The following is an 18,088-nucleotide window of genomic DNA, read 5'->3' on the forward strand; positions in this document are numbered from 1 at the left end:
ATCGTAGATGAAACATTAAACCTACGGAAATCCATAACAGCATATCGAAAATCGCATATCGAAAAGATTAATGCTTCCTGTAAGATTTTGACTTCATAAATACCTAATAAATAAAAGCACATATTAACAATATTCATACAAAGTTCACAAACGTACTATGATTGTCTCGTTGACGGATGCCCACAGAAAATTCGTAACAAAAAAGGCAATAGTTTTATGTTACAATAAATGTTCAATATGATTTCTGTTTCCTTGTAAACTAGATATTATGTACACAATATACACAACATACAATATACACAATATACGCACACAATACATCCAAATCACTCGCGTAGGCATAAAATAGAAAAAAATAAAAGAGAATATAAAAATAAAGAAAATAAAATAATCAAAAATATAAAAGTTCAAAAAACTAAAAAAATAAATGAGTATAAAAAAATTTACAGAAGTAACATAACTAATGAAACTATAAGAAAGCTACGTCCTTATCACGTAAAATAACAAAAAAGGAAATCTCAGAAAAAAAGAAAAATAAAATATACAAAAAATAAAAAGATAATTTATTTTTGAACACTTGGTTTATACTAATTACGATTTGGTTCTGAAATACAGCCGTGATTTTCCAAGACTGAAGCTCTTACAATTTGACTTTCGATTGAATCTGTTTCTTTTTTTCTTCGTCACCTCTCAATATCAGTTCTGACCGAGCAGCCGAGCTAAACGGACGTGTAAAACAGTGCTTCAGAGAAAGTGCAGTTCTGCCCGAGCAGCCGAGCTGAGAGGACGTGAAGCAGCGGTGGTACAGTGCGTCATAAAAGTGCGGCAAGTGATTAAAATAAATACACGAACGGCTACGCCCATAGCTAAATGGTGGAAACCTGTGTTTTCCATTAAGAAGACTATAAAGAAAAACAAAATGAAAGTTACACCAATAAAGATAATTAATAAAGACGAACAATATTATATAAACAAAACAACAGACACAACAAAACCAAGTCAACAAATAAATCAAGATCAGAACTGCTCAGATACAACTGAAGTGGAAGTGGAAACGAACAAAGAAACAACACAACAGGATGGAAGCTGGAAGGTGGTGACCTATAATAAGAAAAGAAAAATTATAGGTAATATAGAATCAGAAAAGCAGCGATGGCTGTAAGAATTACCATTAAGATACTCCTTCACCTCGCTAACGGAAGAAATAGCCGATGACCCAACAAGCAAAATCACAACTAACCAACACACATTACAAAACCACCACCAATATTTGTTGAGGCGCAAATAATAGACCCGCTTATTGATAGATTAAACAATATAGCTGGGAAGGAAAATTACATAATGAAACAAGTAAAACTGGAACAGGTAAAAATCCAAACAAACTCCCCAGAAAGCTGTAGAAAAGTAATAAACGAACTTAAGGAGAAAAATGCTATATACCACACGTACCAGCTCAAAACAGAAAGGAGCTACAAAGTAGTGATAAGAGGATTACATCCGAAAACCAACATAGAAAAATTAAGTGAGGAACTAAAAAAAAATAGGACCCAAAACAAGAACAATCAATAATATGACCAGGTATAACACCAAACAACCACTGCCATTATTCCTAACTGAACTAGAACCGGGAACCAACAATAAAGCAATATATGAAGTCAAAAAAATGCTAAACACAATAGTAACAGTGGAACCAACACGCTGCAAGAAAGAAATACCGCGGTATCAATGCATGCGGCGCCAACAATACGGACACACAAAAAAACTATTGCAATAGAAGCCCGGTATGTGTTAAATGAGCAAAAACCCATTTAACAACACACTGCCCATACACAGGAAAAATTGAGGAAGTTAGATGTTACAATTGTAACGGAAACCACCCAGCCGCTATAAAGGATGTGAAATCAGGAAACAACTACAACGTAAACTGTTTCCACCACTTCGCAATAGGTCTGTTGATAACTACCAACAACAACAAAATACAATGGAAGACAAAGCAACATTGAAAACTCAAAATGAAATAAAATCTATAATCAGAAACACAGATCTCCAAGGAAGTTACGCGCGAGTAACAACAAGATATACTTACAAAAATGATAATCGAACAAAACGCAACCCTGAGATAGAAAACGGAACAAATAACACTTATGCTACAACTACTCACAAGCATGCTGAGCAAAAAATAAGAAAAAATGGGCACGCTTAAAATAGCAGCCTGGAACTCTAACGGCCTACAATAAAGGGCCCTAGAAACCAAAACATACCTGTACAGTAACAACATAGATATACTACTCGTATCAGAAACGCACTTCACTACAAAAAGCTATTTAAAAATTCCGTACTACACCATTTATGACACCAAGCATCCCTCAGGAAAAGGACACAAGGGACCGCAGTAGTAATAAAAAGCGACATTAAACATCACCTACACAGCCAAGTCAGTAACGAACATATACAAGCAACCACCGTTACAGTACAAACTAGCAGCAACCATTTTCAGTTATCAGCAGTATACGTACCGCCGAGAAACAAAATTACACCTCAAAAGTGGGAAGAGTACTTTCAACAATTAGGTGACAAGTTTATTGCAGCGGGAGACTACAATGCAAAGCACACAATATGGGGATCAAGAATCTCTACACCTCGAGGTAGAACCTTGGTAAAATACATTAGAAACAATAACCTCAATATATTATCCACAGGAAGACTGACATACTGGCCGACAGACCTGAGCAAAACACCTGACCTACTTGATTTTGCAGTTACAAAGGGATTAAACGCAAATAAACTAAATATAGCACCCAACCTCGAGCTTAGCTCCGACCATACACCCATAATAATTACATATAGAAAAAAAACCAATACTTTACAACAATTAAGAGACACTATGCAACAAAACCAACAAATGGCAAACTTTTAAAGAAATAATCGAGAGCAAAACCAACTGCAACATCAAATTGAAAACACCTGAACACATCGAACAAGCAGTAACAACACTTACAGAAACTATTTAAGAAGCAGCATGGGCAACCACCATACCTGAATCAACAAATAGACAAACAAAAATTATTCCGCCAGACATCCTCGAAAAATTCAGAGAAAAAAGAAAAGCGATAGCAAAATGGCAAAAACATAGAACAAAAGAAAACAAAAAACACCTAAACAAACTTGCAAAAGAAATAACAAACAAAATAAAAGAACACAACAACAACGAGTTCACAAAATTCATAGAGTCACTATCCGCACACGAGAACACCAACTACTCCCTATGGAAAACAATAAAATAAATAAAGAAGCCAATAAAACTAGTCCCAGCAATCAGAAAAGCATATAACACATGGGCAAGAAGCAATGAAGAACAAGCGGAAGAATTTGCCAACCACCTAAGCAACACATTCACACCCCATAATATCAATAACAGCAACCTCAATTGTCATACCGACGAGGATGCAGTAACCACTAGTACCTCCAATAACAAACACTACATCATACCTAAAACAACAGCACAAGAAATTAGAAACATAATGGAAAAAACAAAAAACAATAAAGCACCGGGAATCGACCTAATCAATGGTAAAATCCTAAAAAACGTACCTCCAAAAGCGGTACGACTAATCACAATAATTTACAATGCAATATTAAGAATCCAAGACTATCCTAAACTATGGAAACTAGCACAGATCAAAATGCTACCTAAGCCAGGCAAAGACCCACACCAAACAGCATCATAAAAGACCAATTTCACTACTTCCTGTACTATCCAAAATACTAGAAAAAATAATTTACGCCCGCGTAAAACAAATAATAGATAAGGAAAAACTGATACCGGATCACCAATTTGGATTCAGAAACAAACACTCTACGATAGAGCAAATGCACAGACTCACTAACGAAGTAATAACAGCATTAGAAAGCAAAGAATACTGTACGGCACTCTTTATGGACATAGAGAAGGCATTCGATAAAATAAACCTCGAAAGCCTTCTACAAACAATCAGGAAATAATTCCCGGAACAAATATACCATTTATTAAATTCGTACCTAAGCAGCAGAACCTTTATAGTAAAAATTAAGGATTCATGCTCTGAAGTTAAATATATCAAGGCAGAGGTTCCGCAAGGAAGCGTCCTAGGACCAATGCTATACACCATACACGGCCAACATACCAAGAACTACCAATAGCAAAATATTGACATTTGCGGATGACACAGCTGTACTAGTTAGGCACACGAACCCTGTAACTGCAGTCACATTACTACAAGAACATATCACAAAAATAGAGAAGTGGCTTCAAGATAAACAAATTAAAGCAAACCCCGATAAATGCAACCACATTACATTCACACTGCGAAAACAGATACCACCAAACATTATACTAAACGGCACGCAAATAACACAAACAAGGCAAGTCAAATACCTAGGACTCCACCTAGATACACGATTTACATGGAAACAACATATTAAGTCAATAATATACAAAATACAGACAGTGAGGAGACAAATGCAATGGTTAACAAGTCGAAAATCCAAACAAAGCATAGAAAACAAATTAAAAATGTACAAAACAATTATAAAACCAGTCAGGACGTACGGAATACCACTATTTGGAATAGCAGCAATGAGCCATATATACAAAATAGAGATAATCCAAGCTAAAATCCTTAGAACAATAGTAAACGCTCCATGGTACGTTAGAAACGAGGACATTCGGAAAGACCTGGGAATACCAACGGTCAAGGAGGAGATTAGCAGATGTGCAAGATGGTACAGACAAAGAATGGCAACGCGCCCGAACCAGCTCTCAGCGGAAACGATCAACGCATCAAGCATAGAAAGAAGGCTAAAAAGGAAACACCCAACAGATCTCATAAAGGATATAACCTAACAAACACGAAGATGGTCCCCGCTGGGGGTAGCCGCCCACATGATAATCAAACAGCCAAAAAATTCTACCAAATGTCCAAATCATTCAAATTGTAAATGTAAACTACTAAATTAAAAAGAAAAAAAAAAAAACAAAAAAAAGAAGCTATTGCTCAGCTACTCCTTCTTTATCACGAATTTCACGTGATGACAGCATCGTCACCGATCTCCACTGGATCTACGATTACAGATCAGTTCTCACGTAAAATTGATACTGGGGTTGTAAGAGAAAAGAAAGCTGAGTCGTAACCCAACTATTAATTTTCTTTTATCGAACTTCATTATAATTTTGGCACTTACAATCAAATAACACTGAACCGGAGAAAAGGGGTTGTACGAGAACAGCGACTAGAACAAGAACAAGAACTGCCCGAGCTGGGTGAAGTCTCGGCTTATATACGCCCTGGCTTGAGGATGTTGAGGGGTTCGGTGTGGGTTCCAAAGGAGTCCGAAGGTCGGGGTCGAGATACTATCTCGGATGGGGACTAAGATGCGTCGCGGCCTTAACGTCTGAAAGTCGGGGGTCGAGATTTTATCTCTGATGGGGACTAAGATGTGATTGATGTCACACAGTCAACGTCTCTACACTGGGTTCACTACTTTAACTCAGTCAACATATATTGATTAACTATAACTACTTTGATCATTCATAATAATTAACATATACATATATACGTAACGTATATATATATATATATATATATATATATATATATATATATATGTCTGGTTTACATTAGAATTAGGGTTAGGGGCGTGAAACGAATCTTCGTTTGGATTACACATTGTCGTTATGCGATGCAGAAGACATTGACTAGTGCAAATACGATTATTGCAGAATTTGACAAGTAACCGTGGTAATTAGATACTCGAGAAACTAATGACAATGATCCTAGGCTCAATAACGAATCCGCGGTCGACGGGATGGTGGATGAACATGCTCACAAAATCTAAGTCGGACTCTTTGTTAAAACGTGGAATATCCACCGAGCGTGCAGACGTTACGTAACTCGCTAATACGACCTCACCAGAGAATGACTTTCCTTAGCGATTATGCTGCAGAGGAAAACTATGATGGGGTGTGTCTAAGGACACGAGATTCTTGGATTCGTCGAGGATAGCCTTCGTTTAGAAGGTGAGGGAAATTGGCGTTGCTGCTAATTGGTCAATCTCCATATCGGTGGTTAGAAAAAGATGCTAGCCGCCCTCGAGGGAAAGTTGCTAGTGGGAGACGCCGTTCGTTGAAAGAAATAGATCTCCCCTATCTTCCCGTAGTTGGGACAAAGACTGTTTATCTGTTTGAAGGACTTTAGGTAACTAGATCTTAGTGTTTATAACGGCCCTCGGGCTAGCTGATCACGTACTGTGGAGACACATCGACATCTGGCAATCATCTTACTCGAAGAATAGGGACTGCGTGTGGCGAGCCACGGGACAGAGACCGTTGGAATGTTTACTATCGCGTGTCGCCAGAGATATTTCTTTTAAGGAGAGCTATAGAATTACTTCATACCTTTGTTAGGCAAAGCGTTCATCCCGTGACCGCGGCTACGTTTGGCGACTGGCTATCGCCTCGAGCACAAGCTCATTATCACAAATCTTGAACAAATACAATCGGATCGAAAGACGACAATTGTTTAATTACGCCTATGATAGAATCTAGATTACGGTGTTAAGGGATTTTCCCGGGGTTCCAAAGGGAAGGCTCCGATGTTCTTTCATCTCCGACATATATATACCTCTATTATCCTAAACGAAATAGGGAATCGATCAGTTTCGTGGCGTCGATTGTGTATCGTAACGGGAATTTACGACTCCCGTTGACGCGCTTCTTGAGATCGCGTCTCTCCGTAAACGATCGAATAAACACAACCACTGCAAATAATTCTACGTGGAATTGAGCATCTCTGACAGTGTTTACATCTCTTTTAGTCGCTAGTGGCAATCACCTCTTGTAAGGTCCGTATTTCCAAAAATTATTTCTTATTCCATGCCTACGTCTTAAAAGAAGTACACTGTCTAATTTTCACGTTTTTTACAGTAGTTTCAGCTGTGTATTGACGAATACATCAGTCGTTTTTGCATTATACTATATAGGGGAGAGTTATGCAGAACCGACCATTCAAAATTCTTTTTGTTATACCTTGGGCTAGAGTCGGTAAAAAGAAAAATTTCAAAAATGAGTTGTAATATAAATGAAATTTATTAAAAGAAGAGAAATTCGTTTTGAGAAAATAACGTTTAACACTCAGAATATGAACGTAACGCTTAACGTATCAGAACAGCGAAAACAGTGGAATAAACAATATGGTACCGAAATATGTTACACAAAATTGTTATATTTATTTATTTATTCAAACAAAATGCTAATATCTAGTGAAAACAGTATATATCCCCTGTGTAAATAACAGATATTTCTTGCAGCCTCTCATATACAGTTCGTTTATAAACAGAAGATAAGCAGCCTGCGACCGTCAAAAAATACTGACAGAGAGGACAAAAATACACTGTAATGGTTCTGACTATATAGAGAAACTATATAGAAAAAACTATATAGAAAAAAATTGTCCAAGGTATTGAGCTTCATAACATACTCAAAAATCATCAAAATCTGAGAGGGCATAACGTTTCTATAGGTTTATTAAATAGTTAAACAAAAAATTGGAAAATTGTATATTATTTAATAATGCCGTGAAATATTTAGAGAACATATTTTACATGTTCTTTATATTTTGTCGATAGCAATGGATGAATAAAAGTACAGTGCAATGGAGAAAACAGATATTTTCTCCATTCTTCTCAAATGGCCGGGGATCTGTTCAATGTTTTGCGTGATAGTATACGGGGTATGCGTGTGATGCAACAAAGATCAAATTTCAGACAATCCGAGGGACAAGTACGACGTTCTTGGATCGCACAGGTATCTCCTAGAATGCGGTCATTGAGAATGGTGTGTTTGTTTCGTGTTGTGATAGATCGCATGGTTTATCGGTTGCGCGACATACAGCTGCGATCTAGGCCAAGGAGGCTTATTCATGCAACGGCATATTTTTGTCGAGTTTTAATTATTAATAACTAAAAAAACAAAGCTAGAACACAATTGTTTATTCTAGATTTTTATCTTATTTTGATTTCAACAATCGGCCTGTAAATTTTGTTTCATCTGTAGCCGAACACTTTGTACCATATGTATTACACTAACTGTATACTAACAGAGAGTTCGGCTATAGGTACTAAAAATTTTAAGGGGTGATTTTTAAGGTTGATTTGAAGGTGAAAAATTGCGCCTACGGCTGTTTTTCAGTTATTGACAACTTAAGATTGGCCGAAATAACCAATTACTCATTGTATGATGTAGTAAGTATGGTGAGTAATTATAATTACTCATTGAAATCCATAACAGCATATCGAAAACTGCCTGATGGAATTTTTAACTAAAGAAGATAGTCTTTCCTCTAAGTTTTTATTTCCATAGATACTTAATGAACAAGAGAACATATAAACAATGTTTACACAAAGTTTACATATGCACTACGATTTTCCTGTCGGTGAATGTTCACAGAAAAATCATATACGTATTAAATATTCTTGGCGTGCTATTGAATATGGTTGTATGTTGTCTTGCATGAACCACGCACATTTTCCAACACAAGTTATTGATCATTACACATTACGAAATTCACATACATACATATGAATTAAAATATGAAGTAAACAAAAACAAAAATGTTATTTAAACATATGTTCAAAGGATTAATTAAGGCATCGTTTCATGGATTAATGTGTAATAATATACATTAATGTACAGTCACATGAAAAATTATATTTATCACATTGAATAGCTCTTGCAAGTTTTCGTTTTTGTTGTCCAAATGATACTATCCTTGAAAGTCAGTCGTAACCATCTGTAAAGACATCTGATGAGTGGCCTGTTCGTTTTCTCAATAGGTATACCCAACCATGCTTTTAAAGGAAATATCTCAGATGTAGTGATTATCCTTGGCTAATTTCGAGAAAATCATACAAAGAAAATGAAAGCGTTGGCGAAAAGCATCGTAATTTTTTCTTTCTGAATGCATTCTCTACTACTTATTATGTTTCTACGATTCATAACGATGTTTCACTAGCTTGTTATGTTTCGTCGATTTCAGAAATTTGGTAAGAAGGTAAAACAATTCTGGAAGGACAGAATCATTTCGACAACCAAAGAGAAACGTTATGAGAACTGTATAAATATAAAGTTGGAGTTAATTATAGTTTTAATATAGTTTTAAGTTATTCTGTTGTAGATTTTTTGGGGTCTACTTATTTTTAGTATTTTGACCTTTTTTATTTTCGTTACTTTTCTATTCTTTGTTATTTTTTTAATGTCTTTTACTTAGTTCCAACGCGATTGATTTGGCAGTGCAGTGTGTGTAGTGTGTACAGTGCGCGTTGTATATGTCGTACTTATTGTGTACAATGTTTACAAAAGATAGAAGTTATATTGAGCATTTACTGTAATATAAAATGATTGATATTTTCGTTACGATTTCTCTGTGAACAGTCTGGATACTCGCGACGCGTGTGTAATTCTTTTGTGGTGCATGTATGAACATAGTATAAACATTATTAATATGTGCTTCATTTATTAATTATTTATGAAGGCATAGGATTAGAGGAAACACTAATATCCTCTATTCGGAAATTCGATAAAGCGGTTTCCGTTATGCCACTATGGATTTCTATGCATAAGCATGTTTTATGTTTAATCTTCGATTGCCTTTACGAAACGTCGCGCAGGCTGGTTTACATCTCTGCATGATAGTCTTCTTCTCTACGACTTGTACTGAGCTGCTGGCCATGTATCGTTCAATTTGAGGATTGCTGTGCACCTTGCTGTTCGAGTTGACATTTCAGCCGATTTTCAATTGTTAATAATTGAAAAGCAATACCGAAAACGCAACTCTTTTATTCTTGATTTTTGTTTTATTTTAGCTTTTCGTCCCTCAAATATCTTTGTAGCTGTAGTCGAACTGCCTCTATATACATTAGTATACAATATTAGATACTCATCTAACATTCAAGACTTTGAAATCTATCAGGGCTTTCGAAATTTATTGAAACTTTAAAGACTTAAACCTGGCAAAATTACATATGTAGAATTATGCATTTAAGTCAGAACTTGTTACATGTACGCTTAGTACTAGAATCAAATGTCGCGAGCTACGAGTTATTGCTAGCAGTATAATTAGGCGAGAACACAGAGCAGTTTGGTTTTCGCCGAAGAACTTCAAATTTTACGCCAAAATAAGGAGAAGACAAACGCTAAGAAAGCGATCCTCACGGTTTCGCCCGACAATTTCATGTTACTGCACGCTACCGAAGCTTCGAAGCAAGCAAGCACACTCGATTCTGTTACCACATGTAGCTCAATTTTATTTTTTAAGTAAGTGATATTTTGGATTATGATTACCTAAAATGTAATTACAATGTAATTTGTTTTATTTAAAATCGCATTAAACTGCCAGAGTTCTTTCCGAATTACAATGAAATTGTTTATATTCTTACAAATATCGAGGCCCTTCTTCTATAATATTTCGTTCGGTAGTTTTCATTTTTAACGTATCATACATTTTCTTTTACACCGTACATAAAAATTTATTAACATTCATTTTCTACAAATTGATCACTGTTACCTAATTTTAGATCGCTTTGTCGTAAATAAGTCGAGTGTAAGGATGGGAAATAAAGAAAGCAATTAAGATACCCGACACTTCGCAGAATACATATTTAGGAATACCAGTAAAAAAGAATAGAAATTAGTTTAACCTTCGCACGGCAGTGCTTAGGGTCTGTTCGGACTTGTCGGCAAATGATAGAACTCATCAGTTCATCAACATCAGTATTCAATGTAATCTCAAAATATTGTGTCTGAACGAACATAAATTTCGTCTCCCGTGCAGCTGATCGAACCGTCCGTCTTTCGAGGGTGTGCCATGTTCAATATCATCTAGATTGTAAGAATTTCAACAATTCAACTAAAACAATCTTATAACAATAAAATAAAAAATGTAAAAACTTTATTCTTTTTATTTCGGCGATTTGTGGATAATTGCGTCACCGCCAGGCAAGTTACATCGGCAACTGCTTCGAGCGATCAGTTTCACTTCTAACATAAACAACCATTATAGTGCGAGAGTTGTGTATTTTTACTTTTTAAAATTGATTTGTCTAAATATGAATTCTGTGAAGTGCCTTATCGTACCTTAATTAGTTTCCTCGTTCCTTATTCTTTCATTCGATGTATTCACAGCAGAACGAACCAAAATCAGGTAGTTTTTTTTATTATTTAATTTGTACTTTACAATTTGCCCAGCTGGACATTTGGTAAATAAATCAGGTAGTAACAGTCAATTTCTACAAAAAAATCACGCCGGCGCATACCACCGGTGGCTCACATCTGAATGTTCCATCAGACGGTGCATACCACGAAAAATATAGTTCATTCAGTAACTAGACAAAATTTCCATACAGTTGAAAATTTAAATAATGGAAATTTAACGCATATTAATTGAAGAAAAAACACGAAGTTTTATTTTGTGAGTCTTATCTTAACAAAATAAGTACAATGTTTGAATAAACAACAGTAGCGCCACCAGAGGAAGTAAAGCATGAATATGAGCGCCGCTCCACGACAAGAAACATAAATAGCAGTGCCGGCATGAAGATGTTAATACGTTGAAAATGGAAATTACTGAACGAGATAGGAAAAGGGCCTTAATGATTGTAGGAGTGCGAATAATTTCATTGTACTTTGTTAATAACTCCGGTAGTTGAATGCAACTTTTAATAACAAATTTTAAAAATGATTGGAATTAAAAAGAAAAAATCGACCTATATGTGAGAATAGAATTAGGTGCGCTTCCTTACTTCGATGTTCGGGAGCGCACAAAATTCGTCAGATAAACACGAGAACCTGGCTTTCTCAGTGATCGTCTTTTCCTTATTGTGATATCAAATTTGAAATTTTTCGGCGTCAATCAAGCCGTTGTGTGATCCCACCTAATTATATTTCGAACAATAGTTTATAAATGAAGAGCGACATTTGATTGTAATACCAAGAGTATCTGCTCGAGCGCAGATTCCGAGTTAAGTGGATAACCTTGTATACATTATAGTATATAAAAGTACTGATTATTGTTTTAGTTATATTATAATAGTTGGATTATTTAAAATTAATAGTTAGATTATTGTTTAGCACCGCTTATTGTTTATAGTTTTACCAGGTCTGTAAATATGAAACCAGAATTTTTGTATAGAAAATACACGTTTATTTTATGAAAATGATTAAAACTATTTTATTCGAAGTAGTGCCCATCGCTAGCTATACATTTTTCCCACCTGTCTGGCAATTGGTGGATGCCACGCCAAAAAAACCAACGCTCTTTTGAGGCAAACCAGTCATCGAGCCATTTTCGTACATTTTCGTAAGAAGTGAAGTGCTGGTCAGAAAGTGCGTGTCCCATCGATGCAAATAAATAGTAATCGGATGGAGCCAAGTCTGGTGAGTAAGCCGCGTGCGAAAATATTTCCCAACTGAACGCTTCGATCGTTTCCTTGACCGGTTTTGCTGTATGTGATGGTGCATTATCATAAAGCAAAATTGCTTTGTGTTGCCATTTTTGATATTCTGGTCGTTTTTCACGCAAAGCTTGATTCAAATCGATCATTTGTTGTCGGTAGCGCTTAGTATTAACGGTTTCGCCAGGTTTTAACAGCTCGGTGGTCTTTTTCGGTGGTCTTCCACGTTCTTCGTCCCTCACGTCAAAATTGCCACTTCTGAATTTTTTAAACCACACAGAGCACTGTGATTTACCAAGAGCATGCTCACCGTAAGTTTCGACAAGCATTCGATGCGATTCTGCAGCAGTTTTCTTCAAATGGTAACAGAAAATCAATGCTGTCCGCAAATCGTAGTTTCCAGGCACAAAATTTGACATGTTCAATGCTATTACAAACTATGTTGTTGTATGAAACTTGTATTGTTCTGAGTCGAAAATGTTTGTGAGATGTCAACAAAGACTTTTGGCATCAATGATGCAGTTTAGTGATAACTACATTATCAGCTAGGGCCATCTATAGGCAAATTCCGGTTTCATATTTACATACCTGGTACATCTTATGAAGAGCTACAAAATTTCCCAAATTTATGAAATTTTGGAAACTCAAGGCTTATGAAAGCTCAAGATTTACACTTATCAGATGTCAAAGAGTTTTAAACTGATGTCGAATCATATTCGAAGTGATTCGAATTTTTCGCTTTGCGTTCGGAGCGTTTCGAAGGATTTTAGGGCGCATCAGTGCCTATAATATAGGAGTAAAAGTTATATGAATAATACTTTTGAATATGAATAATACTTAAGTTATAATTGTTAATATCTTAAGAAAAATAATGAAAATACGTATATTCGTAACCTACAGAATACATCAGAAGGGAGTGAGCGTTTTAAATTTCCAGTGCTATTGCTTTGAGAGATTATTTGCTGTTACGAAGGAAATCTTTTGGTGATAATTTAAAAATTAAAAAGTTGTTTTATAAAAACATTGTCGTTCGTCGAACAACAATGCATACAAAAGTCAATATTGGGAAAACAATGCAAATAGTCAAAGAAGATCTAATACATTGATTTCCTTCTAATAATTGAATAATTAAATTTACTCTATTTATAACTTTTTTGTGTAAAGTAGGTAAAAAGTTATTTCACTTTTTATGTTCACGTTTTATGTATGTGTATAATATTTATGTACTACCTATGTTATATAAAACATTTTGAAATTTCATTAGCAGTACTATTCAGCACTATTAGCTTTTACTATCATGATTATATAGACAGAATTTGAAACCAATCTGGAAATAGATATAGATATTACAACGTATTTATTGTAAATGTATATTAAGCAATAAATTAATATACAGCATGAATAGTCTTATAACAGTATAGCTAGTATTCAATATAATTCTATTGAACTTTATTAATATAACGGTTAAATGCGTTTAAGATTTTTGTGAAATAACCGCGCTAAATATCTTGTAACTGTAATATTATTGTTTTAAGTTTGTTTCGAACTGTACCACTATAATCACAATACACAAAATGTTTTGTATAACAGACATAATATATTCATAAGAAGTTTGTACAAATGTGTGGATACGCTTGTGAGCAACTGTATCTGCGTTGTTGTATTCTTTTACATTGAATATTAAGAGAAAATGAATAAGAACTTACTTGAAAAGAGTCGTGCTTGATGAAACATATGAAAGTGTGAACAGCAATTTGACTCACACTCGTTACCGCGGAGAAAGATTTAGAAACAATGACCATATCGTCCAAATGTAAATAAATCGAATACATCAAAGGTACAAGCATCATAATGGCACTAATAACGGTAGCTACCTGTAGAATTTTGAAACCAAAGACTTTATTCCTGCTGCTACCGACAGAAAGTGGCCAAGAGAAACACAAAGCTACGCTAAGCCAAGTAATGTAGATGACTTTCTCTGGTGTCATTCTTTTGCCTTATGAATTGATTGAAATACATAGAATCTAACTGATAGAATAGAACGATATACAGTAGATTCTTGGAAGTCAATTACACTGCTTTAAAAACATCTATATAATCACAGACGTTAGCTGCATACAATTGTTTTGTATCCACGAGAAGTTTAATAAATTATACTTAGCCAGCGTAGTACTTCGTGCCAATGTGTCGGTTAATAACTTCCCTCGATGTAATTATTGCGTTGCTAGCTGACTTGCAGATAGCAATTATTGGTTGCATTATATATTGACCTGACATATAGTATTGAACGGATGCAAAGGGAAGTTATCACGCAATAGAACTATAGTCGATCCAACGAAACGATGCAGTAAATATAAATAAGTGCACATGGTGGACGCATGAGTAGAATAGTATCGGTTCACGGGTTCCAGATCCTTGCGTATTAGAAAATAAGAAGGTACTTTTGTTGAAGCTATTTATGTTTTTTTCATATGTGTTTTACTTGATGATTTTGTAACATTTTCCCCTTCAGAATCAGAATTATTCGCAAATATTTTTATGTGAGTTAATTACCTACTAGAAAGAACTATAGAATAAAGGTACCAGTTCGCCCCTGAATATCGACGAGTGAAAATCGATTGGTAGCCACACGTGAACGTTTTGTTATTTGCTACCTCGTCTTGTTGGATTGACAATAGTCAGTAGAACCCGCCATAGGATTAGATTATAAACGTAATAACTTCAAAAAGGAATGATGCAATGTTACGTATGTACATTAGGTTACCTATTCAGTTACATAAGAAAAACGTGTCAGTTAAAAGCGTAAAATTTTTATAAATGCAGCAAAATTTCCTTCATGGCAGGTCTCATTGATGTCGTTTAAGTACGTGAAGAGATATGAGGCAGCCTTTTCCTATGTTGTCATTTAAAGAAAGCTTGTTGCAGACGAAATTGAGATATATGTACTCGATCAGAAATAAGTACAGTGATACAACAAATAAAATTTATTAATTTTTCGAGTCATGGTTGATATGATAAGGTCACATATTATGTAACGACGAATCACTTTTTCTGTTTTCTTCTAAATATGTTTGGTCGGTTTACTATAAATTAAATGAAATATAAAACACCTATTTAAAGTCCTTTCAAAAGTGCGCGATATAATATTTTATGTGTAATAATGTGCATTTGCTTTACACAAATTGAACTACATACATTGTACCGAACAAATTAGTGTCATCATTTAAATATTAGTACATCGAACCCACAAATGATTAAATTTTCCAAAAAGAGTATTGCAATCGTATTCATACAGATCATTGAAATTATCACGTGCAAATCGTGTTGGAAATATATTTATAATGAGAAAAAATCTATCCAAAAGACTAAAATGTTAATATATTATATTTGGAAATTTTTATTTACAGCATATGTTGAAGAATTAGTCAACAACTTTAGAACAAGCACTAAAACGTTGCTACACTATAGTCACCACAAGTGAGATTAAATTATGTATTATCGTTTTACTTAACTTCAACATCTTTGCTTACCTAAAATTAAAAAAGAAAAACGATCCATGAAAGTTAAATAATTTTATGGAGGTCGCTGTACGGTACTGATTTCACGCTGTTGAAAAGAATTAATGAGATAAACAGATCGCAAATCAAGGTTAGTTCTTTAAAATAAGCGCCATGCTTTATTTATCTTGTCATTGAGATAACACTGACATTTTCTTTTATAATATTTTATTAAAACAGTCAGTTAAAATTATACTGGATTTCGACAGCGTTAGAAAGTTTACTAAGTCGATTTTACATAACAGTCCGTGCATACGCAAAAAATGAGGAACTAATTGTGTTTTAGGTCACATATGAGCACCCTTTTATACTGTGGTCTTTCTACAGGGTAAGGATGCACTTAAGGGAAGAATTTCTAATAGTAGATCAGAAGATGGGTTAGACGCATTAATATTGATGAAAACGAAGATTGTATCGGACAGGTATATAAAAATTTTGGAAGTGAACTGAGAATATTCGGTCTTCACCTATACCCTTCACATTCCTTGAAGAGCATATAAGAAACAGAAACATCTTTATTCTAAACATTTATCTAAGCAATAAAGTGGCATATCTGCGATTGTTCGTGAGACATCTCCTTCTCGGAAACCTTGAAGGATGAATTTTTCCATATACATAAAATAAATTCTTAATCTATCCTTATCGTAGAATTTTGGGATTTTATTTTAACTGAACACTGAATGTGTAACTCAGGTTTTCAGGTACTCAGTAAATTTGTAACCTCAGGTCGCATTCATTAAGAACTCGTATAGTAAGATATATTTAAGTTCTCTTTCGACCAAACCGTTAACCTTATAGAATTTGTGGGTAGGCATAAATCCTATTCGGCATTACTTTGAGACTGCTCTTAGTCACCGCATTTCCAGTGTGTAAAAAACTGTGCATTTTATTTATACAAATATGTAACAATGCTTAAGGAAACATATTCGTTTATTAAATAGCATATTAAGCATATTGCAACCTTTTCGGAGAAAATAAAAATTTTCTTCTGTTAAAAGGTCTAATTCTTTTAATTCTTCTATTAGTGCTTAAGTACTAATAATGTACAGATTTGTGCAGTTACGTATGTGACACGTCAGTTTTGTGACTAACTCCTGATACAGTCGTTGCAATTACGGGTGTGATGCAACTGTAAGTAAAAATAGAGTGTGATAACTTTAAAGTTTCATGTCTTTCCTTACAACCCATTGATAGCCAGGTTTACTTTGCTGATATCAAATCATAAGCGGCGTTATTTTTCATGTCGGTGTCGAATTTTAAATTTTGCTTTGCCTTCAAAAAGATTGCAATATATCCAATATGCTATTTAATTTTTTTACTAATTTAATATTTATATGTATTTATTATTTACATAATATTTACAAATAGTTATATAGTACAAATAGTTATAGAGTGTCGTGTGTTTTAGGTACCTTAAGCGACAAGTACTCCAAAAGTCATATGAATGTTGATACTTACAGTAGTATTGTTTATATGATGAGAGTAAAATTATATTGTAGAAAGTGTATGAAATCTAAAGAATGTTTTCGTTTTATTTTTGTAATTGTACAGGTGTAACAATTTATCACTACCGGAGTTACATGAGATTTTTTACTCTGCTTTTGTATTTGTTAGAAAATCGTTTGATTTCTGGAAGGATATAGAGGATGTGTAGTGCTTTGCGATTATCGTCATTTCTAACGTACCCGGATATGTTTATGATTGCACGGAGGATGCATGCATGACACGCAAGCATGCACGAAAGGAGTTCCAGCATGCTCCCAGGCACATCTTTTAACTGAGAAAACGTGTGAGCCTCTGGGGCTAACCTGACAAAGTGTAGACATACCATTATCAAATGAAATCAAATCAATCAACTGACTCGTGCGAAGGTTCAGTCACGAATCAGTGATTATACGGCAGAACTAACATTTATGGTTATCGACAAAGTCTTACAGTCGGTTCCATCAGAAGATATCGAGTTCGGTAATTTAGATTTACCAAGGGATATCCATTAGCTGATCCAACGTTTGATCGATCATCGGATGTCCACGGCTTCATTGGAGCTC

The 18,088-nt window shown here is 34.8% G+C and overlaps 1 protein-coding gene across 1 annotated transcript in view; it reads right to left on the minus strand.

Moving 5' to 3' along the window:
* The window catches only part of LOC138179078 (odorant receptor 22c-like), a 32,793-nt gene extending 18,322 nt beyond the window's left edge, over positions 1-14,471 (minus strand). The window contains exon 1 of the mRNA XM_069111517.1: positions 14,190-14,471. Coding sequence (XP_068967618.1) covers positions 14,190-14,471 — 282 coding nt within the window. The remainder of the gene's footprint in view (positions 1-14,189) is intronic.
* Positions 14,472-18,088: the final 3,617 nt, after the last annotated feature.

This window comes from Bombus flavifrons, chromosome 4, assembly GCF_040668555.2.
Source record: "Bombus flavifrons isolate JBK064 chromosome 4, iyBomFlav1_principal, whole genome shotgun sequence".
NCBI classification, from domain to species: domain Eukaryota; kingdom Metazoa; phylum Arthropoda; class Insecta; order Hymenoptera; family Apidae; genus Bombus; species Bombus flavifrons.